The following is a 23,615-nucleotide window of genomic DNA, read 5'->3' as shown; positions in this document are numbered from 1 at the left end:
GCAACTTTGTAATAGTTTTATTTTCAGCTGAAAGTTTGATGGCACAAATACAAACTTTGGAAGTTAGAAGTATGTGTGGATAGTTTTGAAATTTTCTTTGAGATTGGGTAGAAACTTGATTAAAAATTAAAGGGTTCCAATATAAAAGTTTTGATTTTTAAGATGAAAGTTTCATATTTTCAATAGAAAGTATATGATTTTAAGTTGAAAGTATTGAGTTTGTGTTATTTTCCTAAATGAAGATAAAAGATCAACACTATCTGATTCTTTGATATCTATTTAATAGATATAATGAAAAACTATAAAGTTAAAAATCAATTTAAAAATAAAAAATAAAAACATTTTATAAAAAGTACAATGTTTAATGTTTAATAGTTTTAGTTTGGACAGAATGCATGCAAAAAATTAAAATATGATTCAAAAAACACAACCTAAGTGTGAGAATGTCAGGCAAGAGCATCTCACACTTAGCATGTCCTTATTGCTATGTTATTTAACTTTTAACCTTAAATTTGGAAATGATTTTCAGGTTTTTCATCGAAGTTTATTTTTCAGCATTATTTTTAACTACAAACAATATGTATATAAAAATTTTATTTATATATTATTTTTCTTTTGTAAATATGTCATTTATTATCTCACATATTTGAAGTAGATTTTTATTATAATATTTAATTCTATTGTTTATACGATTAAATTACTATTAAAATAAATCAACTAATCAATCATCTTTTATCTAAAAAACAACACTCCGAAGTAGTTTGTTTATTCTGTGATCAAGGAATAAATAACAGTAAGAATAATATAATATACCATGAACATAGGAAATAGTTATGTATTTGAAAACGGAGGAAACAAGTACATACATACGTACTCCTGCATACAATACGTGCGAACGCGCAGAAATTTGACGTATACTCGCTCCATATTTTTAACGCATGCCATTGACTTTTAGAATTACATTTGACCATTCATCTTATTCAAAATTTATATTCAAATATGCAAAATTATAATGCATACTTAAAGTTTCTATAATAATAAATCATATTATAATAAAATAATTAATAATTATATATATATTTTAAATAAAACGAATGTCTAGACTAAAAGTTAACAACGTCATGTTGGCGTGGTGACGTGGGCCCACTGAAGCTGCTTGCTGCGGAAGCCTCGGCTGCTCGAGTGGGGCCCACCCCCTGGTGTTGGCTTGGCTTGCAAGGAACCTCACCCATACCCCCCCCCCCCCACCCCCCTTGCCAATTCAGGAAACCGCGTCTCTCTCTCTCTGTCTCGTTTATAATTAACGTGAGTACTACTGCTGCTGCTTCTCCGGCTCTCGATTCTCCATTGCCAAACAAACAAGCCCTCCCAATTTCTGTACATCAGATCGATCGAGCTTGCCAGGTACTGAACTTTTTCAGTTCTTCATTTCTTCTTCTTCTTCTTTTTGGATCCTGTTGCTATTTGCATCCACGTCTCGGTCGATGTTACGACGTATATATGTATACATATGTATTTGAAATCGCATCGCTGAATTCTAAGATTTGAGAATTAAGAGATTGACACACTCCTTAAACACCCAGGATCTTGCTGATCATCGATCAGCAGCATCTCTTCCCCCTTTGCCCTCTGTTTCCTTTTCTTCTTTTTCTTTTTTTTCTTTTTTTTTTAAAAAAATCTCTGCATATGTGTGCTTAATAATTAAAGTTTTTATTTAAAAAAACAATCATGTTGCTTGCTTGAGAAGCAATATATCAGATCAGGTGTTACTTAATTATAACAATGAGCTAGACAGCGGCCATGCCCAAATTAAGGCATGCAGTGAGCTGGTCCACTAGTCACGAATTTTGTGCATAGGTCTTAGCTTTCTTTTGCTACTTGATTAATTCAAGCCATTTTTTTGGCACGTCATATATGTGACTGTCTTATGATTTGTATATAGGGCTTGATGAGAAATGTACACGATGGACATTAATTAGTTGCAGGGTTCTTGTCTTGGTAATAAATAATGCTGTATTAATCTGGGGCACTGATCAACACAAACGAAAATTCGAAATTCGAGAATTTCAGATCAGAAAAGTTAATTGGGTCTATCCATGAAATTTAAATAAAATTTCCTTGGTGGGTTGTTTGAATTTTACAGCCAAAATAGTTTCTTACCGAGCAAGGGAGAATATCTTTATGAAAAAAAAACACTGAAAAATTGATCCTTGCTTGCAATTGGGCAACTGGCTGTAGGCATACAAGTGGGCAAGCCTACTCAAAACCTGATCTGGCTAGCCTTTTCTCTAATGATTTCTCTTGTTTCCGAAAAACAAAAATGATTTCTTTTGTGTAGATGTCAAGCTATAAATTAGGCATTCTTGTTCTCAAAAAATAAATTAGGCATTCTTGGAAACATGAGAATTTTCTCAACTTTTAGACTAATTGAAATAATCGATCCAAACAAAAGCACCATATAAATATTAAATATATGTATCTATGCATGAACTTCCTATGAAATTCATGTGCTCGGAGGGAGGTATTAAAATAATTTGATTTTTTTAATCAGACGATATATTTACAAACCAAAAATAATTTGTAAATAAAATTTTTATATACGTATTCTCAGTGATATTCAAAACATAAACTTCGGTAATAAACACTAAAATTAACTTTAAATTTTAAATTTAAATTTTAAATTTTAACTTATAAATATAAGCAGAAACGAAAAGATTGAGATATATGTTTCTCCTGTCCATCGCACAGTTGATGTGGTTGTCAGGCACTGTACACCCAGTAATGCATGCCTTGATCGATCTGTTTGATCTATCAGTGCTCTTCTTGCTTGCGTTCTTGAACGGTGCCATGTTCCTTACTAACACGTACACGATGCACGTACGAAATGGCCGCAGGGAATCAAAGCAAGAATGAGCAGCGTCTCCGTAAGCATCGGGACGGAGCACGACGACCGCCGGCCGACCACCGCGGCGTCACGGCGCTGCCCCAGCTGCGGCCACGAGCCAGCTGACCGCCACAAGCCGGTTGGTATACACACACATCACACAATATGCATGCATCCATTACACAAACAATTTATTGATTAGCAAACCTACACATGTAAAATTGAACTGGGACGATCAATTTCTGTTCATATGCAATGACGGATATTGTTCGTCCTCTCTTGGATCTGATGTTAATAGTTTCATGGACTTATATGCTCTGAATATAATGTCTCTTTGCATGCAGTTCGACATGGCCGGTTTGCCGGCCGGCGTCAGGTTCGATCCGACGGACCAGGAGCTGATCGAGCACCTGGAGTCGAAGGTGAAGGATGGCGGCTCAGGGGCGCACCCTCTCATCGACGAGTTCATACACACCATTCATGGAGAAGAAGGCATTTGCTACACCCATCCTGAGAACCTCCCAGGTGAGAATACAATACCTCGATCGATCGATCGACCTCATCTTCTCAGAGTGTGTGCTGGATATTATTTATTAATTCGTTCTTTTAGGATATCAAAGTCAAACTGAATTTCACTACCGTAGTGTGCAAGCACGTACGTGCTGGAAGCTGCATGGCAGGCTAGGCTGGCTAGCTGTAAAAATGTTATGTCGGCATGGAGTAATCCAAAAGGAAATTTACTTGCTACATGTGTTCTGATTTATGTCGGTGACAGAAGTCAAAAGAAAGTTGATTAGTTAGATCAATGCATAGGTTAGCTATTGAAAGAAGCTTTTGGATATTAATTAATTAATTAATCAATTAATAAAGAGCTATATTGTGTAAGTCGGTTTGTGATTTAGAATCGTTAAGCATCAGGCTAAAAAATAGAGATGAACACACCCTTTGTCATTTGACCGACCTTATCAATGAGATCAATTAAAATGTAGGTGCTTACTGTAGTATGTATTGCTCGACTGTTATTTCTCATGAAGAATTCTCTCCTGGGATAGAGGCAGCATGGTTCAACACGTAGGTATCAAAATGAAACAATAATGACTGGATCGGTTATCGAGCCTGTTAAAATTTGCTGTAGCTACTATATCTCGACTTTCTTTTGACTGTTACAAGTTTGTCGAGCCTGTCTGCATCTAGAATCCATTCGATAAACTGGCTAAGTGAAAAAATTTCAAACAAAAACCCAATTTTCATCAAGGTTTTTCAATATTTCACCGGTTTTATTTAGTAACATCGTGGCTATTGATGAAACAGCTAGGATGCGACATTCATCTACCACTACCAGTCAAATTTATAAATTATTTTTTATTCTGTTGTACCTAATTGGATTGTACTTATGAAACAAGGGAGGTCCCCTTAGGCTGTCTAAATTTTTCTTGCTGTGCACAAAGATACTATCTGTCTATGCAAGATTTGTGCCTAGACAGCTTTTAGTTTTTACGTGCTTCTTCTCTCTGTCCCAAATAACTTTATTTTTTACTTATCACACACATAACAGTACAAAAGATAAAATGCTTAAATGTCCTCCAACTTAGCAAATATTAATATAATTATATGCTATATTTTATCTGTTTCTAATACATATATTTATTGCGTTCATAGGCTTCAATGCGATAATTACTTAGAAATAAGCTTTTTAAGGATAAGTTAGAATAGGCAAAACTGATCTTATTCTAATATTTTAGAATGGAGGTAGCAGCTAGTGAGGCTGTAGTCTTTTCTCAATTTAAATTATCTAATTAGGCTTTAGCCACTATTGGAAGGAGCCAGTAGACATGAATATCTATCATCATAGAGGAAGCCACTGTAGTAGCTGGAGTTGACAACAATCTTACCTAGTTTAAGTCCAATTTCGTAAACTCTTGAAAATCAATATCTTTCTAAATCTTGGATTGAATGCATGAAAAAAAAGTACAAATTTGTGCTTATCAATTTCCAAATACTCCCTCCGTCCCACATTATATGGGATTTTGACTTTTTATTTATAATATTTGACCACTCATCTTATTCAAAAATTTAGTACAAATATAAAAATTTATAAGTAATACTTAAACTACTTTTAACAATAAAAAATAATAAACAAACTAAATAATACTAAGACATGAATATCTACCACCAAAAAGGAAACCAGCCGGTGTATATAATAGCTAGAGTTTACACCAAAATTATCAAGGTCGATCTCCAGTCCAACTTCAAAATCTTTTAAACATCAATATCTTTTTAATTACTCGGGCTGAAAACACGAAAAAGTCAAAAGTGTTGATTTGAGGTGAAAAGTATTCTCATAAAATTATAATTCATAAAGGTTTATATATGGATGTTTTACAATTGAAATTATCAATAAAAATTGCATATGGAAGGACTTGCTGATGTCAAAAACAGTACTATCTCTGACCCCAAAAAACTTTATTTTTCGATTTCTATGTCCAACATACATTTGACCATCCGTCTTATTTAAAAATTTCTAGAAAAACTTAAAAAATTAGTTATACATAAAGTACTATTTATGTTTATCATCTGATAACAAAAAAATAATCCTAGAAAAATTTTAAATAGGACGAATAATCAAACATTGTATAAAAACTCAAAAACAAACTTATTTTGGGATGATAACCGGAGTTCTCAAATAACTTTTATGGTTGATGACCATTAACCAAAATAGGTGTGACGAGGGATGGCCTGAGCAAGCACTTCTTCCACCGGTCAGCCAAGGCCTACACCACCGGCACGAGGAAGCGGAGGAAGGTCCTGGCCGCCGGCGCCGATCAGCCTGACGCCGCCGACCGACTGCAGGCCAATAAGAGCAGCAGCAGCGTCGCCGCCGCAGAGACACGGTGGCACAAGACCGGCAAGACGCGGGCGATCATGGTGCGAGGCCAGCCCAGGGGGTGCAAGAAGATCCTGGTGCTCTACACCAACTTCGGCAAGAAGCGCAAGTCGGAGAAGACCAACTGGGTGATGCACCAGTACCACCTCGGCGAGCTGGAGGACGAGAGAGAAGGCGAGCTCATCGTCTCCAAGGTCTTCTACCAGACGCAGGCTCGGAGCGCCACCGCAGCAGCAACGTCAGCAGCAGAGCCGGAGGCGCCGGCGGCGATACGAGATGGGCTCCATGGATGTGTGGCCAGCTCAGGTGCTGCTGCCATGGATGTACTGAGACAGCAGCAGAAGCAGCAGGTGCCGAAGCCGAAGCAGGGTGATGGCCGATTCGTCTCTGTGCCTACCAGGAAGAGATTGCATGAGGTAATTTAGCAAGCTTCGATTCATCCAACAGTTTGCTGAAAATAGTTCCAGCTGCATTCATCTTTATTACTTCCTCCATTTTTTAAGTCGATGCCATTGACTTTTAGATTAACGTTTAACCATTCGTTTTATTTAAAATTTTATATAACTATTTATTATTTTGTTATGATTTGATTTAGTACTAAAGTAACTTTAAATATGATTTATAATTTTGGATATTTGAATAAAACAAATGATCAAATGTAAATAAAAAAGTCGACGGCGGTAACTAAAAAAAATATGAGAGAGTAATTTACAAGTGGTGCACAAAAACTTTGTAAATCACTCGCATGAGTATACTTCTACACACATGGCATTGCAGGACGTTGTAACCCAAGTGAGAGTTGATCGGGGTGGAGAGCAGCGTGACAGCCATGGCAGCTTCCATTTGGACGCAGCTTCAGTGCCCACTTCCTTCTCTACCAGTGACCTGACGAGCTCGGGATCCACCGTGGCATCGCCTTTAGTGCAGCACACCCCAGTGGTTCCACGTGTCATCGACAACCAGTTTCGTTCTCCTGTGATGCTATTCCAAGGTGAACATTTTCATGTAGGTAATTCACTCCATGTGTTCCCCATTTGCAGAAATTGAACATCTTAATTTCCATGTGAAACTACCTCAATCCCTGCTACATTGCTTTCCAGAAAAGCAGGACTACTCAAAAGAATAATGTGTTAATTAGGTTACATTGCCCATTCCTTGCATACTAGTAGAAATGGAATGTTTCAGGATCAGATTTATTTCGTATAGCTAAATCACTAGTATTATCTTCCATTTGTATATTTATGTAAATATAAAATGATTCTGTTATTCCATTTCAACATGAATAATAGGAGACGCAGAATGATCTTCAGCAAAAACTTGGCCAAAGGTCTGCTCACTTGGAAGAACTGATAACGGCCTGCCAGAAAGAAATCACAAAAGGAGTATGTTTATTACCTATATACTCTTGAAAAGTTGCTTAAACTTTTAACACTGCTTCCAGTTCTTGTGAAAACTTTAGTACACTATACACCACTGCTCTGTTTCCATTGAGATTATGTTGTTTTACCATTAATCATTCAACATCGTGACACTTCGTTTAGAAATTCGAAGTTTAAATTCAGTATTTGACTTGTTTCATTCATGGCATGCAGAAACCTTCAATTCATCAACTCCAGAAGGTGGATTCCCCTCACCAACGCTGGCCTCCTGACAATCCTGACTACCAAGGTCAACATGGATAGCATCCTACTAGATCCGCAGTAGATGAACTTTGCTGGTAAATGTTTAGTAGTGTTGAATATACAGCAGATTCTTGTTATAACATCTTCAGCAGATTCAGATAGTGCCTAATCTGTTTCTTACGCTCTTAGACCCCTTGGGAGTAGTATTGTTTGTTCTTATTGGGAATGACTTTGCTGTGTGTATGTTTCTTGTTTGTAATTGTACGGAACTAACATCAATAAAATTATATATTAGAGGTTGAACTTTGATTTTAATGGTATACATTGCATATTTGTAGAGAACTAATAGTTAAAGAATTATATATTTGTCTTTATATAAAGTGTAATATATAGAAAGTAGTTGTCTTATTTCTAATTAGAAATATAATTTTAACATCGAAACTCTATAATTTCTAAGATAATTTCTATTTTAGGAAATCTCTGATATAAGAAAAGTCTACACAAGGAGATGTGGATCCTAGCTATTTGATCTACAAAGATAATTTTAGTTGTTAGAAATTGAATAAATAATGAATGAAAGTTGTATAATGAGTAAAATATGTTAGTGCACTGTAGGGTAGATATAAATAGGAATGCGTATTTGGGGCTAGAAATATTTTGTTAACACAACTTTTACATGAAATAATTAAATTTTTTGATCTATCAAATAATGCATCATTGTAAAATATTTTCTTAATCATTAAAATATGAGTGTACTTCCTAATAATAATAAATGGAAGCACAACCAATGACAATATAATTAGTAATTTCACTTAGTTAAAAGTTTTCATATATTTTTAAACTGAAAGAATCGTGTGAAAAATATTTGCTATGTATTATGTGATCACTTAGTATTTGATTTAAATATCTTTTATGTAATATAAGAGACAGAATGAAATTTGATTTTAAACTCATAAAAAATCTAGACTTTCAATTACGTGTTATTTCAAAATTACACAATTATTTTGTTCATTTGAAATATTCAGACGTCAATAAATTTTCATTTATTATAAGAAAACATGACGTTTGTATTGGAGGTAAAACATGTTTGTATAAATTAACTTGTATTAAATTTAGCCTTATCGAGTTTAAATTTTGTGTTAATTTTAGATAAGGTAAATAAATTATTTAATTAAAATTATCCTTGTAATGTGTGAACTTGATCTTATAGGTCTGGAATTACAGTTCAACCTTGAAAAACTCGTAATTGCAATGCATGCCAACCTATATTGAATACGCAAATTAGAATAGTCACTATTAATGGGTGATTTGCTGCTATTTTGCTAGAGTCTGTTTAAAATAATAATCATATTAACATATATTTGATAGACAAACAACTTCAAATGTTTGGTCCATATGATTGCATTTGAAAGATGTTTTGATATCTTATTTTTACTATTATATTGAGCCATTGCATTAACATGGGTATAATACTACTTATTGTTAGTAATTTAACTGTTTGGACGTGGTCTAGAGTGTTAATCGATCTTCTTATTAGCCTAAGATCTTATATTTTTGTTCATACTTATATTTATAATCCAAAATTTAAATTTTCAATCTTAAATTTGAAGTTGACTTAGAGGTTTTTCATCGAAGTTTATTTTGTAGCATTGTTTTTTAATCGCTAAGAATACGTATATAAAAGTTTTATTCATAAATTATTTTTAGTTTGCAAATATGCTATTTGGCTTTTTACCTGAAAAACCCAAACAAGTGTGTTCGTGTCCGACAGTGTTTTGAAGTCTTTCGGGCCATTTTATTAGCTTTTATGGATAGCTACTCAGTTTCCATTAGCATTGTTTTCAAATTGCTGTACTATATGTTTCGCGTGAAAACTTTATATATAAAGTCACTTTAAAAATATAGATATATATTTTTTAACTATTTAATAACTAATATTTAATTAATCATAAGCCAATCATACTTGCCGTTTCGTGCAGCTATTTGACAAACTCCAAACCGCTGTCCAGAAAGCAGCCTTCGATTGTTTCTTCGGTAGATTCATGGAGCATTTTGTTAGGGTGCTTTGGGTTGCTCTTTGGGCCTGGGAAGAATGCTAGCCATTTTAAAGACATGTTGTCGTAAACTTGAAGAATAATTAACATATTTTTAAACAACTTTTAGATAGATTTTTTAAATAAAAAATACAATGTTTAGAAGTTAGAAAAGGTGCTTACGGAAAGGGAAGGAAAGTTTTCACCCTAACTGCTCGGACAAACGAACCCATGTTGTCTTCAACTTCCTACTGATCGTTTTCAGGGTAATTCTGAAATTTGCTCCATGCCTAGCTGAGGCCTTGTTTCAATTCAGGTGGTATTTAGTTTGCAAAAAAAATTTACAAAAACATCACATCAAGTTTTCGAATATATATTTGAAGTATTAAACGTAGTCTAATTACAAAACAAATTTCAGATTCCGGCTGGAAACCGCGAGACGAATTTTTTGAGCCTAATTAATCTATCATTAGCATATGTTGGTTACTGTAGCACTTATGGCTAATCACTTTCTAATTAGGCTCAAAAGATTCGTCTTAAGATTTCTTCCGTAACTGTGCAATTAGTTTTTTGATTTATCTTTATTTAGGTGTTCAAAGATTTGATGTGATATTTTTGAAAAAAAATTTTGAAACATAAACTAAGGCCTCACTTATGGTTCTCAAAGCAGATACATGAAGTTGTTTGATGCGACTGCTATGCTAGATGCGTACGTGGTTAACATGGCAGGAGCAAAAACCAAGAATTTTCAGGCTACTACAAGAATGATCATGCCACGGTCATTTCAGAATTAAGAGGAATGGAAAACATAAAAGTTCATAGAGATATATCGATGCATCTTAAGCTGAGCGTATCACTGGCAAAATGTTAAAGCAAGATAAAACATAATTAGTGATACAAAGTAGATCCTGTATTAAATATAGAAGCTAACTGTGCCATGTTAATTTGGGAGAATCAGTAACAAGTCAAGAGTCTTGGGGACGTAGGTTTTGACTGAACCTGGTTAATATATATCGTGTGTTCTGGTGTTATCTAATAAGGGGGTTGATTGATGGTTAAAAAAATTAGCCGGGTTTGGTAATCTCAATTAACTTCTATATATAACTTGTTGACGCTCCGGTTAATTATGCTAATGGTATGATGCATCCAGAATGATATGTGCGGTACTTCCATAGTATTTTAGAAACTTATATATCAAGAATACATATATGCAGGGGCGTCCCTGGTCCGTGTGGGCTGGCTACCGAACAGGGCCCAAAAAATGTGCCCCAAGATTTACAAAATATATTAAGTATATATAATAATTTTAGGTTTTTTTAATTAGAAATCAGCCTAAGTTGTCTTCTGCACTAAGTATATATATATAATAGTTTAGTTCTTCAAGATTTTATTCCACAAGAAAATAAAGGCCCGATCAAAATTCTAAATTTTTTTTGAAGCGATATGAGTGTTTTCGCAATGCTGGAGAAGATTGATTATGAATATATCATTGAAAATGTTATTTCAAAGAATGTTAAAAGAATATAGCTTTTCAAGTGATAGTTATATAACCGGTACAATTCTTGTTATGCTGCTATACTTTGTGATATAAGTAATATATTGATTGATATTGTCATTAGTTTTTTTTAGGTGCTAGATATTAGACCTGCAGTTAGTCCATATTTTCACGATACACCGCTGATATATGCTAAGAACCCACTATGCTTCTTGGCAAGCGCTGGGCCCAGCCCATGACACAGCCCAAGACCCAAGGTTTCTCAACCAGGTCCAACATACATAATACATAAGCAAAAGGACAGCACTGTTAGGAGAGGGAAGGAAATAGAGAGGCCATCGGCAGCAACCTCATTTGAGCTTGAACCGTGTCGATCTCTCTCCTGTACATTAGCTAGTTCTAGAAGCTTATGGTATTCTTTGGAACATGTATGTTGTTAGTTCCCTTTCTTTGATCCTCTTCTACGTACTAAGAGATTGGTGAATTGGGTTGCTAACAATATAGGTCATCATTGTTTGGCTTCTAGAAGTTAAAAAAAAAATTATGAATAAAACTTTTATATACGTGTTCTTGCTCATCCAAAAGTGAATGATGCAAAATAAACTACGATGAAAAAATTTCAAAATCAACTTTAAATTTCAGGTTGAAAATTTAAATTTTGGTTTATAAACATAAGCACATGGACGGACCCACCCATTGGGCAGGGTGGATCGCCCGACCCAGCTACAATCCACGTCGCTTCACACCTCCACAACCATCCTACTATCGATAATTTCAAAACTTATGATGATATTAGTAGTTTGCCCTTAAAAATAATTAAAACATAAGTACATATTTTCATATATCATCTTATAAAATTACCCGTGCTTTTATCAGTTACATTAATATGTTTTGAAAGACCCTTCTCAATTATGATATAATAAAAATTAATTTTTAAGAACTTGATTATAGTAAAGATAAGAAGAGGTTTCAAGCCATAGATGACCAGAGAATAGATTTGCTCAACCCTCCTAAAGAACATAGATATTGTTCTCCTACTATATCTGAACATGCTTAGTGATTTATTAGCGGTATATGTCTTCTCATATACTAATCTAATTTTTTAAAGATTATTGATTATTATACTATTACTCATGTTTCGTAAATTAAACTTTTTTTAATTGGTAGGTTTACCATTATCTTTCTATTTAATGAATTACATATTGTGCAAAGATTATTGCTTGCTTTGTTTTCAATTGAGATTTACTATCTCGGATGAATTTTTTTACTTTGATTATGTTTTGTTTTTATTATACAATATACGATTTATGTTGTATTTAGTTGTATTCATCTAATATCTTCGCTCATAAAATAAAGTTGTGTCTGCCACTGGCACTGTATAACGAGAAGTGAAATGACGAGGCTGATAGGTTGTGCTAGCAACCTGTGGTACGTACGGCTGAATCATCAAAAGTTGACGCATGGATCACATGTGGACTATAATATATATATATATATCGAATTAGACAGTTACTTAATAACTTAACACGGTGCGCTCATTCGGCCGTTAATTTATCGATATATCCTCCGTTCTCTGTGCCAAAAAAAAAATCTGAATTAGTTATTGGGTGGACTCACTGCTCAAGAGAATTATATTGTTTAGAAATCCAATCAGATCGAACTTGATATCTTCATTGCAGACTAAGACTATTAATTTGATTTCCTGCAATGATTAGCATCAATTAATTAGTGCACGTTGAACCTGAATATAATACTGGCAAAGTGGCAATATCCGCTCAAAAATAAGGGTGTGTGTGCCTCACGTGCATGCGTGGTTCATCCAGCTTGACAGTAATTAATTACATTGAATAATTGTTGAGCCACAGTTGATTAATTCCATTGACAGGTACCGTCTACTCATCTCCCTCTTCCTCTTAACCTCCTCTGTTTCTAACTCTCTCTGATCTCTCGATCTTATGGAGATGCCAAACTCTCAAAACTATGGTTCGGATGGAAATTGCAAGCCCACAATAATCCATAGAGAATAATATCATGAATTAGTTGTCAAGGGAAAGAATGCTTGATAGCATTTGCACCAGTAACTAAAGGTAGAGCAAGGCCATGGCCGTGCTAAGTTTTCGCCTCATAGTTGTTGCAGTCAGCTGGCTTCGGAGCAAGTTTAATATGTGTGTAAAAGTTGGATTCACGTGGTTTTAAATAAGACAAACAATCAAACATATATAATTAATTACCGGTGGTAAATAAAAGCAAAGGCGGTATATAATGGGACCATATACAGTACAACTACTCAACCATACAACTGGTGGGTATTTTATTCTATATGGGCTTTCACGACGAGTCCTTGATATTTTCAATTCATTGATTTATGCTAAAAACCCCCTAGTTCAGTCAGTTCACACCAGTTCAACTAAGGTTGCTTATAACGCTGGTTTTATTTTTTAATAAATATGATGTCATATCAGCAAAACTGGTGATATGCTATAAGATTTATGAGTAGAGAGATGAAATCACTTTTACCTAGAAGAAACGGGTGGTGCACCATTTCCAACACTTTAAAACTGATTGAAACCGGCATTGAAGCACAACCAGTTTCATTTCAACTTCTCTCCACCCAATCCATCCATAATTCATGTATGGTAAATTAAATGCAAATTTTCATAAGAAATAACAAAAAATGAAACTACACATTGGAAAGGGGTGATTTCATTGATGGTCTCATAGCACTTTGAGCTGATGTGGCATCTTGAAAACGACAAAATAAAACTTGACATTGGGAATAGCCCAAGGAAACAACAAAATGAGAGTGAAAAGCATATATACTCGATGAATTCATAGCTCACCATAGATGCATAGGTCCTTTGAATACATAGCATACGAGGTATGTATGCATAGATGCTCGATAAAGTATATATACTATTTCTTTCGTATTTTAATAGATGACCTCGTTGATCGTTTAGACACTCGTTTGATCATTTGTTTTATCGTAAAAATACATGATTATTAATTTTTTTTGTTGTGATCGGATTCGTTACTAAATTTATTTCAACTATAACTAACATTTTCACATATTTTCAACATGAGCGAATCTACAGTATACTGAGTCAAATTTAATACTTAGTATATTAATAATGTGTAATTAAGTAAAAAGATTTTTAATATATTGACCATCCTAATAAGTTGCCTCCACTTGATTTTTTTTAGGTCCGCCCCCGATTTTCAGTAGACTTTTTAATAAGACAAATTATTAATGTTAGATTTGAGCCCCGATTCTCTCTTTCACTCACGCCAGACGGAGGTGGAAAAAAACAGTGCACACACCTATATTGAGAGTAATTCGTTCTAACTCCACGTATCTAATCAACTTATATTAATTACTTGGATGTAATATTTAAGTGATATATATATATTAGCATATGAAACTATGAAGTAAAATTTTGCATGGATAGCACATGCTCATTGTCCACTTAAGTATGTTTTGATGACACGATACTATTGATAACGACATGATAAACCATAAAGTTAATTTGCTATAAGTTTATATTAGAGTTAATACATATAATAAATTATTCATAAGGTTCACTATAATTATCATCTCCTATTTACTCCCCTCGTCTTTGTATTATGTGTATAGAGTACTTCTTTTTTTATTTTTTTTCATTCACCTTATCTTATAGTCAACTGCTTACTCTCGATAGCACCTTCATACGAATATTCTCTGATATCATAGTTTAGATATGAAAATCGTACTTTCACGATAGTTGAAATGGTTAAATTGTACTTAGCCCTTACTAATAAGTAGTAGTAACCTTAGGGACCAGTGTTTTAAACCCTTAATTAATAGATTAAGTATCGTAATCTCACGTAGTTTTCATCATACATGTTTGCTCCATCAACTAATTAATTCTTTTTGCTGAGTAAAATATGCATTTACACAATGAGACAGAGAGATTAATTAGAGCATCTCCAACAAGAGGTTAATATGATCCCAAAAATTAAATATTGGTATTAAAGGAAAAAGATACGCTCCAACAGCTGGCAAAAAAAGTCCCAATCTTTTAGCATCCCCAAGTAATAGTATTTTTTGACCCAAATTTACGTTTCGGCCTGGCGTTCCCAATCACATATGCGCCATTTTTTTTCGCTCGCGCTTTTTCTTGTCGCGTCCGCACCAGAAAGTCATGGAAAATCTACCGCGCCCCTCACCTCCTCCTCCATCCGCCGGGACCGCCGCCCCACTCCACCTCCATCCGCCGATCGCTAGCGGCTGCCGCCCCCCTCCCCTTCCACCAACCGCTAGGCGCCGGCGCCTCCCCCTCCACCCGTCGGCCGCCGGCGTCTCGCCCACTGCCCCTCGCCTCCTCCTCCATCCGCCGGGACCGGCCCCCCCCACCACCTCCATCCATCGGCCACCAACGGCCGCCACCCCCCTCCCCTTCCACCCACCGCCGAGCGCCGATGCCCCTCTCCACCCGCCATCCGACGGTGCCTCCACCTCCATCCACCGGCCACCGCCCCTCCCCCTCACCTTCCACCCACCGCTGGCCGCCGATGCCATCTCCTCCATCCGTCGGCCGCCGGCCCTCGCCTGGCTAGCTGCTAACCCCTCCTCCTCGGTCGCCGCCCCGTCCCCCTCCCGTCCAACTCTGCTCCAACGTCCCCCTCCCAGCCGGGTGCTGCTCCACGTCCTCCTGTCGGCAGGTATGTATATGTAGGTGAAGAAAAAGATGGGATTTCTGAAGTCTGCAGTGTGGCTGGGCAGTTCTATTCTGCTATTCTAAATGGATCTGCTTACTTTTTTTTATCAATTCTAGAAGGCACTTTCTACTCTAGTTTGTATATAAGGCAGTTGAATTGTTAACAGAAAATGTCATTTCTCTTTGCACTGGGAATCTCATTTTACTATTCTATTTGTCATGAGATGCATTACTCAGAAATCAGAATATGCTGGGACTTCTATGGCCATCACGATACTAAATTTATCTCAGACAATCGAGCTATGCTAAATTTTGTTTCAATGGTGCAGAATATAAGTGAATTCATCAATTAATTGATGATGAGGAAAATTTAAAAGTTTTGAGGACTGTTTTTAGGCAACTCTTGGAGATAGGAATGTTTTTTGATCCCAAAATTTATTGGCTAGCCCCCAATCTAGGATTTTTAGGAACTAATTTTTAGCCTCCTGTTAGAGATGCTCTTACGTCCTACGAGAATTTGCTGTGCCTCCAACATTCTAATTAAAACCGTCAGTAAGTGCGTACGTGCGATTAGTTCTTCGCACGTACGGTGTGTAAAACGTGGACCATGCATTTATTCAGAGCAGAGGGACAGATCTCAATCTAACCCATGATGCAACGCAGGGATTATACCACAACCACTCAACCATCCAACTGGTGGTTATTTTGTTGTATATGGGCTTTTAGGAGGCCAAGTTTTATGGGTGCTCATGATGAGTCGATATTTTCAGTTCATTGATTTACGCTAAAAACCGCCTTGATCAGTTCACACCAGTTCAACTAAGGTTAGTCATAATGCTGGTTTTATTTTTAACAAGTATAGAGTCATATCAGCACAACTGATGACATGTCATGAGATTTATAAGTAGAGAGATGAAATCACTTTTACCTAGATAAAACTGGTGGTGCACCACTTCCAATACTTTAAAACTGATTGAAACCGGCATTGGAGCATAGCTAGTTTCATTTTAACTTCTCTCCGCCCAATCAATCCATAACTTGTGTGGTAAATTAAATGCAAGTTTCATAGGAAACAACAAAAAATAAATGAAACTACACATCGGAAGGGGTGATTTTATTGATGGTCTTATAGCTCTTGAGCTGATGTGTCATCTTAAAAACGACAAAATGAAACTTGCAATTGGGAATAGCATAAGGAAACAACAAAATGAGAGTGGAAGCATATATACTCGATGAATCCATAGCTCACTATAGATGCATAGGCCATTTGAATACACACGAGGTATGTATGCATAGATGCTTGATAAAATATATATACTACTCCTTTCGTATTTGAATAGATGACTTTGTTGATTGTTTAGACACTCGGTTGATCATTTTTTAATCGTAAAAATACATGATTATTAATTATTTTGTTGTGATGGGATTCATTACTGAACTTATTTCAACTATAGCTAACATTTTCTCATATTTTCAACATGAGCGGATCTACAGTATACTGAGTGAGGTCCTAGGACCCCACTTAAATTTAATACTTTATGTATTACTAACGCGTAATTAAGTAAAAAAAGTGTAAAAAAGTTTTCAGCATACTGACCATCCTAATAAGTGCCTTCACTTGATTTTTTGGCTAGGTCCGCCCCTAATTTTGAATAGACTTTTTTAATGACAGATTATTAAATGTTAGAATTGAACACTCGATTTTCTGTTTCACTCACGCCGGAGGGATGTGGTAGAAGAACAGTGCACACACACATAAATGGTGACGAACACCCCGGCCGCTCGAATGGCCTGTATGGGCCTATTTGGGGAGCTTTAGATTCTGAGAAGCAACTGCTTGATAGCCAACTTCTGGGAATCTAGAAAAGCTCCTAAACCCAGCTTTTCCAGCTTCTGGATTCTTAGTTCATTTTGCAGAATCTGTAACTACAGATTCTAGAAGCTGTGGACCATTTGAGACAGCTTATGACAGAAGCAGTTTTTGGAAGAAGCTGCAGCTGGGAGAAACTCTCCAAACAGGCCTTTTGGAGTGATGAAATGGACTCAACCCAGAATAACAACGGAGCACTGTGGCTACAAATAGGCCACGGACTGCCAGGAGCTAATCACCATGTCCGGCCTTCTCGTGCCACGGTCCGCAGCATCCGGTCGAGAGCCTCTCGCTCCTTCACACGATAACGCTATTGGACGGACCCGACCTAGCTGAAGCAACCGCCGAGCTAACTGGACGCTACGACGTGTCGCTGCCGCGACACACGCGACGCGACCCATGGACTCACACGGCCAGGAACACACGTCACACACCCACACGCGCACGGCGCGACGCACACGCATGGGACGCTTTTTCATGGCATGTTTATTTCTAACGTTAAATATGTGCTAAGAATTTAATGGTGTCTATTAAAGACGACGGAATACTTTTGGGTATATATCTAAAAGCCATAGATCGACGGGGGGAGTATTTTGCAGAGAATAGATACTTAATTAGGAGACCAGTAGCTTGCTTAACAAGGCCACGAATGAACGTGATGACAATTCTTGTCCACTTCGATTATCATAATCTAATCACTACCGGCCAATCAGACATGTTCCTAGATTAAATATCTCAATGCAGCTTGCAACCGATCGGTAAGTATTAGCTAGCCAGTACAACTAACATATTTTTACAGGCCGGAATCATGTGTCCCGCCGTTGTAGCCGGAGAAAAATTGGCGTTCATTTTTGTCTTAAAACACACGTATATAAAAGTTTTATTTATATATTATCTTTCTTTTATAAATATGCCATTTAGCTTTTAGGTAAAAGCCAAACAATCACTCTATTTAGTCTAGATTCTAATACAACGTACCAAAGACTATTTTGTTACGTTAATCAAGTATTTGCTAAAACTATATATCACATCCAAGATAAACGTTTGGACACGAGTTTCGATCAACTCCCAGCAGCCACCTTCTGCTAACAAAAGCCCTAACTTGCTACGAATTTTCAGTTATTCATTCATTCACCGATTCACGCATCTCTTGTAAGTTTGTTATCTAGGGAAATATGTTCGGAACTATTTGTACTGAGTTTCTTTGAGGCCTACATTTATCTCTATTGTTGCTGCACACGCATTTTCTTCGCCGTAAACCCTCACGCGCATTCTTATAGGAATATAAATAAGTTAAGACTAGCCATTATTGTTGTCATTGATACCGGATAGGTACCATCAAGATCTCGTAAGAGGATGAGATATTGTATTCATCTTATTAGTTTTTCTCTAGCAAATTTAGGGTGTTAAAGACAAGATGGATGTGATGCTGCTTTATTGGGGAAGAAGATACCCTTGAGTCAAAATTTTAGATGTGGTTTTAACATATTGGTCTTATTAAAATCCTCAAATTATTATTATTATTTATTTTTATTATGGTTCATTTATTAATAAATATACAAATAATCATACGTATGTGTATGTTTGCAATGTCAGGATCATTTATTAAAGAAACAAAATGGCTACCAGTACCAAAAGAATATCAACTTATATACAGATTTAAACCTAAAGGGTTATTTTTTGACCAGAGGGATTATATGATACTCGCTTTGTTTTATAATGTAAGACTTTCTACCCTTATATAAATTCATATGGATACTAATGAATCTAGACATATATATAAATTATATATATTTATCAATTAATAAATTTAGACAAACCTAAAAAGTCTTACAATATGAAACATAGGCAGTAGCAATTAAGCAGATATATACTTGGGAACTATAGCTATAACTGGCTAAAAAAGCCCTCAATTATTGGAGCATCACCACCGCGCTGTTATAGCTAAAAAAGGCCTGAATTATTGGAGCATCACCACCACGCAGCATGCACATAACGATGACATTCTTGTCGTCCAGTCCAGTGTAAACCTGCCCAGCCTTTACACTGAATATAATTAAGATTCACCCCACGTGTTCCACCCTGCTGACAGGTGGGCCCCACCACCAACCACCCAGCGGCTGCCCGCTTCCTCTCTCTCCTCTATTAAACTCCACGGCCTCCTCCCGCTTCGCCACTTCACAGCAGCAATGGCGACGGCGAGACTCTTCCTCCTCCTCCTCCTCCTGTCGGCGAGCTGCAGCGCGTGGGAGATCAGCATCCGGATGCCGACGGCGGATAGGCTGGAGGCCGAGGTGGTGGCGCCGCTGATCCACGCGCTGCGGCCCCTGCTGGGCTCCGGCGGGCAGCTGGCGGCGCGCGCCGGCGTGGCGTGCGACAGCTGGAGGCTGGGCGTGGAGGCGCACAACGTCATAAACTGGAAGACGGTGCCGGCCAAGTGCGAGGGCTACGTCGGCCACTACTTGCTCGGCGGCCACTACCGCCGCGACTCCGCCGTCGTCGTCGACGAGGCCATCGCCTACGCCGAGACCCTCCAGCTTGCCGGCAACGGCAAGGAGGTCTGGATCTTCGACATCGACGAGACCTCCCTCTCCAACCTCCCCTACTACGCCAAGCACGGTTTTGGGTACGTATAATAAATATATATACACACACATATACACCATATCTATATACTCCGGCGGTATTTTAATAAATAATATATTTAAAAAATTTACGTTATACTTAAATACATTTAGCTGTAAATACAATGAAATTAAAATAAATTGTAATTATAGATATTTTTTAAATAAGATAAACGGTGAAATATGTAAAAAAGTAATCGTATAAAACACGGATTGAGTATAATGTATTAAAAGGCCTATTTCTGCAGGTACGTACATACGCTCTACTCCAGCTTGGACATTAACTCACATTTATCCACTGACAAACTGGTGACAGGATATATAATATATTAATATGAAAGGCAAACGAGACGGCACTCTGAATTGCTCGCTGATATGACAATTAGCCAAGTGTTAAACTATGATGAACTATTGAATTAATAATGCGAATACAAAATACACGGTATAAAAAAAATGCAACAGGTCGGCCTACATTGTGCATTATTGAAAAAAATGGACATTAAAAATGTGAAGTCAAAGCAGAAAAAGTCCACCGAAACTTTCTGAAAACTGTAGGAAAAAACATGTACATGTGCAAGCAAGAGTATATCTGTAGTAATATGGTAGGACTGGGTGAGATTCGTAGGGATATTCCATGCCATCACAAAGCATAATATAAACTATGCTTTAAGCATAATATCTATGCGAGGGTAAGAAAAATATCACATTGTGGCCATTTTTAGGCAGATAAGACAGGAGTAGTAATTAATATGAGTACCATACCAAGCTGTCATAGGTAAGAAAAACTTATATACTACCCTCATCCAAAAATATAAACATTTACAGTTATTAAGTAAAAACTATGAAAAGGTCAAAAATTCTTTTGCAGTCATCTAGTTATCAAATTTTAAATTTATTAGGTTATTTTTTCAAGCACCTGATTGATTTTAGAATCATAATAATGATTGGAATCATAAGAATTTATACATAAATGCTTATATTGTAGCATAAAGTTTAATCTAAAAAATAATTATATTTTAGAACGGAGGAGGTATATCAAATACTCCATCTGTTCCAAAATATAAATATTTCTGAGATTTGAATTTTCTACCAAATATAAGCATTTTTATACTTTCACAATACAACTTAATCATCGATCACGTATCATTCAAAATTATTTTCATTTCATCCCCATCTTACGGTCTGACCCTATGTATTTCCCATTTATTAAGGGATGTCGCAGTCTTCTCTTCTCCACCTAATCCTTTGTCAAATAAGCTAGAAATAATTAGTTTTGAACGGAGCCATGCATGATGCATATGGACACTATAAATATATAAGATCTGCTGCTGATTGGTACGAGTAGTACATATTTTTATCTGTCATACATCCAATCCAAAGTTTAATTATCACATAGATGTGGAGTAGTGGATCCGGCGAGCATAAACATATACTCCTTCTGTCCCTAAATGTTTGACGCCGTTGACCGTTTGACCATTCGTCTTATTTAATTCTTAAAATATGTAAAGTTATATATATGCATAAAAGTATACTTAACAATAAATAAAATGATATAAAAATAATTAGTAATTATGTAAATTTTTGAATAAGACGAATGGTCAAATGTATATTAAAAACTCAATGGTCTTAAATATTTAGAGATGGAGACAGTACTTCACAAATATTCTAGAGATGGGCAATAGTATAGCACGTACTCCCTCTGTCCCAAAAAAACCAACTTTTTGGTTTCTGTGTCGTACTCCCTCTATCCCAAAAAAACCAACCTTTTGGTTTCTGTGTCAAGCGTTTGACCATTCGTCTTATTTGAAAAAATTCTAGAAATTTTAAAGAAAAATTAGTCATATATAAAATACTATTCGTGTTTTATTATCTAATAAAAATAAAATTATAATCGTAAACTTTTTAAATAAAACGAAGAGCCAAACATTATATCTAAAAATTAAAAAGCTGATTTGTTTCGGGACAGAGTGAGTAATAAACTAGGAAGTAAGTATATGATCTAGCAATAGCCCTACTACTAACCATATGATCTAGCAATAGCCCTACAACTAGGTAGGTAACATGTACTAAAAATATTCACACATTCTTCTTATCAGATTATACTGCCTCCGTCCCATAATAACCTCATTTTTCGTTTTTCCGTGTTCAACGTTTGACAATTCGTCTTATTTAAAAAATTTGTGCAAAAACCTAAAAAAATTAGTCATATATAAAATACTATTCATATTTTATTATCTAGTAATAATAAAAATATTAATTACAAAAAAATTCAAATAAGACGAATGGTCAAACGTTGAACACGGAAAAACGAAAAATGAGGTTATTATGGGACGGAGGTAGTATATATTTATCGATAGATGAATCGAGTGAAAGCTACTAAATATTATATATTTATCCAAAGATTGTGCTTTATTTGTAATGATCTCTCAAACTAGTGATTAGTGATTAATCGAGTAAAGTTTGCTAAGCGATGCACGCGATTATACATAGCTGTGTTGATTAATGATTTTTCACTAATTAATCCACTGGCAGGGTTACGCCGTACAACGATACGAGCTTCCGCGAGTACGTGGCGGAGGGGAGCGCGCCGGCGCTGCCGGAGACGAGGCGGCTGTACCGGCGGCTGCTCGAGATCGGCGTCAAGCCGGTGTTCCTGACGGGCCGCACCGAGGACCAGAGGGCCGTCACCGTCGCCAACCTCCGCAAGCAAGGGTACTCCGGGTGGGAGAAGCTGCTGCTCAAGCCGGCGGTGCACGGCGCCGCCGGCGGGCTCCACGCGCCCGCGGTGGCGTACAAGTCCGGCCAGCGGCAGAAGCTGAAGGACTCCGGCTTCATCATCGTCGGCAACATCGGCGACCAGTGGAGCGACATCCTCGGCGAGCCGGAGGGCGCCCGCACCTTCAAGCTGCCCGACCCGCTGTACTACATCGGCTAGGTCATCGATCGCCACCGGCGCCGGTGGCCATCGGTGACGAGCTGCCATGAATTCTAGTCACACGTGCTCTTCATCGATCTTGATGCTTGTCATGAACTGCGTTTCTGATAGTCTTCAAGGTCTATCCTTTATTTCGTTCAACTACTAGCTGTTGTTAGATGCGATTATAATAAGTAATAGCACGTGGTTGAGAGTGGTACAAGAATTGTCGATCTATGTACCATTGAGCAAGCTTGTTGTCTTCATCTCAGTCTAAACAATGATGGAATTAATCGATCAAGATGTCGTCCTGTATTCGTCTGTTTCGACTTAGTTCTTACTCTTCTCGCAGGAAGAAACATGTTAGTTGTTGGTATTACCACACTTGGATGTATACACACCCATCCCACTCACGAGATTTTTATTAACTTTGTGAAACTTTTAGTTTTTAATTTTAAAACTAAACCCTTCCAAGCTTATTTTCATAACTGAGCCTTTTAACCATGTTACCTCAATTAGTATGGTCAAATAACACTATCGTGCAACGAGGAGTTAGCATGGCAATGTTCTTCTACCATGCTTGCCCAATAACTTT

At 36.7% G+C, this 23,615-nt stretch overlaps 2 protein-coding genes across 4 annotated transcripts; both read left to right on the top strand.

Annotated features, from left to right (window-relative positions):
* The first annotated feature begins 1,328 nt into the window (after window positions 1-1,328).
* Window positions 1,329-7,686, top strand: LOC102714833 (NAC domain-containing protein 75-like). Of its 3 annotated transcripts, XM_015837448.1 has the most exons (7): window positions 1,329-1,404; window positions 2,895-3,023; window positions 3,229-3,409; window positions 5,604-6,184; window positions 6,546-6,773; window positions 7,058-7,150; window positions 7,361-7,686. In XM_015837448.1, exons 2-7 carry the CDS (start codon window positions 2,910-2,912, stop codon window positions 7,448-7,450), a joined length of 1,287 nt encoding a protein of 428 aa, XP_015692934.1. In that variant the 5' UTR covers window positions 1,329-1,404; window positions 2,895-2,909; the 3' UTR covers window positions 7,451-7,686. The 3 variants fall into 3 exon arrangements, with proteins under 3 accessions (XP_015692934.1, XP_015692936.1, XP_015692935.1); XM_015837450.1 differs by lacking the exon at window positions 7,361-7,686 and having other exon boundaries at window positions 6,546-6,759; window positions 7,058-7,144; XM_015837449.1 differs by lacking the exon at window positions 7,361-7,686 and having other exon boundaries at window positions 6,546-6,777; window positions 7,058-7,144.
* Window positions 7,687-19,667: 11,981 nt separating this feature from the next.
* On the top strand, window positions 19,668-23,327 carry LOC102718268 (stem 28 kDa glycoprotein-like). The gene is made up of 2 exons (XM_015837423.1): window positions 19,668-20,108; window positions 22,639-23,327. The coding sequence occupies exons 1-2, from the start codon at window positions 19,672-19,674 to the stop codon at window positions 23,039-23,041; spliced, it is 840 nt and encodes a 279-aa protein (XP_015692909.1). The 5' UTR covers window positions 19,668-19,671; the 3' UTR covers window positions 23,042-23,327.
* The last annotated feature ends 288 nt before the right edge of the window (window positions 23,328-23,615 follow it).

The sequence above is a fragment of the Oryza brachyantha genome, chromosome 5 (genome assembly GCF_000231095.2).
Source record: "Oryza brachyantha chromosome 5, ObraRS2, whole genome shotgun sequence".
Lineage (NCBI taxonomy): Eukaryota > Viridiplantae > Streptophyta > Magnoliopsida > Poales > Poaceae > Oryza > Oryza brachyantha.
Note: the sequence above shows the minus strand (reverse complement) of the source record. Positions and strands in the feature narration are given on the sequence as shown.

Excerpts from the sequence above, each read along its gene's own strand:
- LOC102714833 (XM_015837448.1), top strand. The coding sequence starts at position 2,910 with ATGAGCAGCGTCTCCGTAAGCATCGGGACGGAGCACGACGACCGCCGG. Across the intron at positions 6,774-7,057 it reads TCCAAGGTGAACATTTTCAT|GAGACGCAGAATGATCTTCA; the intron begins GTAGGTAATTCA and ends CATGAATAATAG. Across the intron at positions 7,151-7,360 it reads AGAAAGAAATCACAAAAGGA|AAACCTTCAATTCATCAACT; the intron begins GTATGTTTATTA and ends CATGGCATGCAG.
- LOC102718268 (XM_015837423.1), top strand. The coding sequence starts at position 19,672 with ATGGCGACGGCGAGACTCTTCCTCCTCCTCCTCCTCCTGTCGGCGAGC. Across the intron at positions 20,109-22,638 it reads TACGCCAAGCACGGTTTTGG|GGTTACGCCGTACAACGATA; the intron begins GTACGTATAATA and ends ATCCACTGGCAG.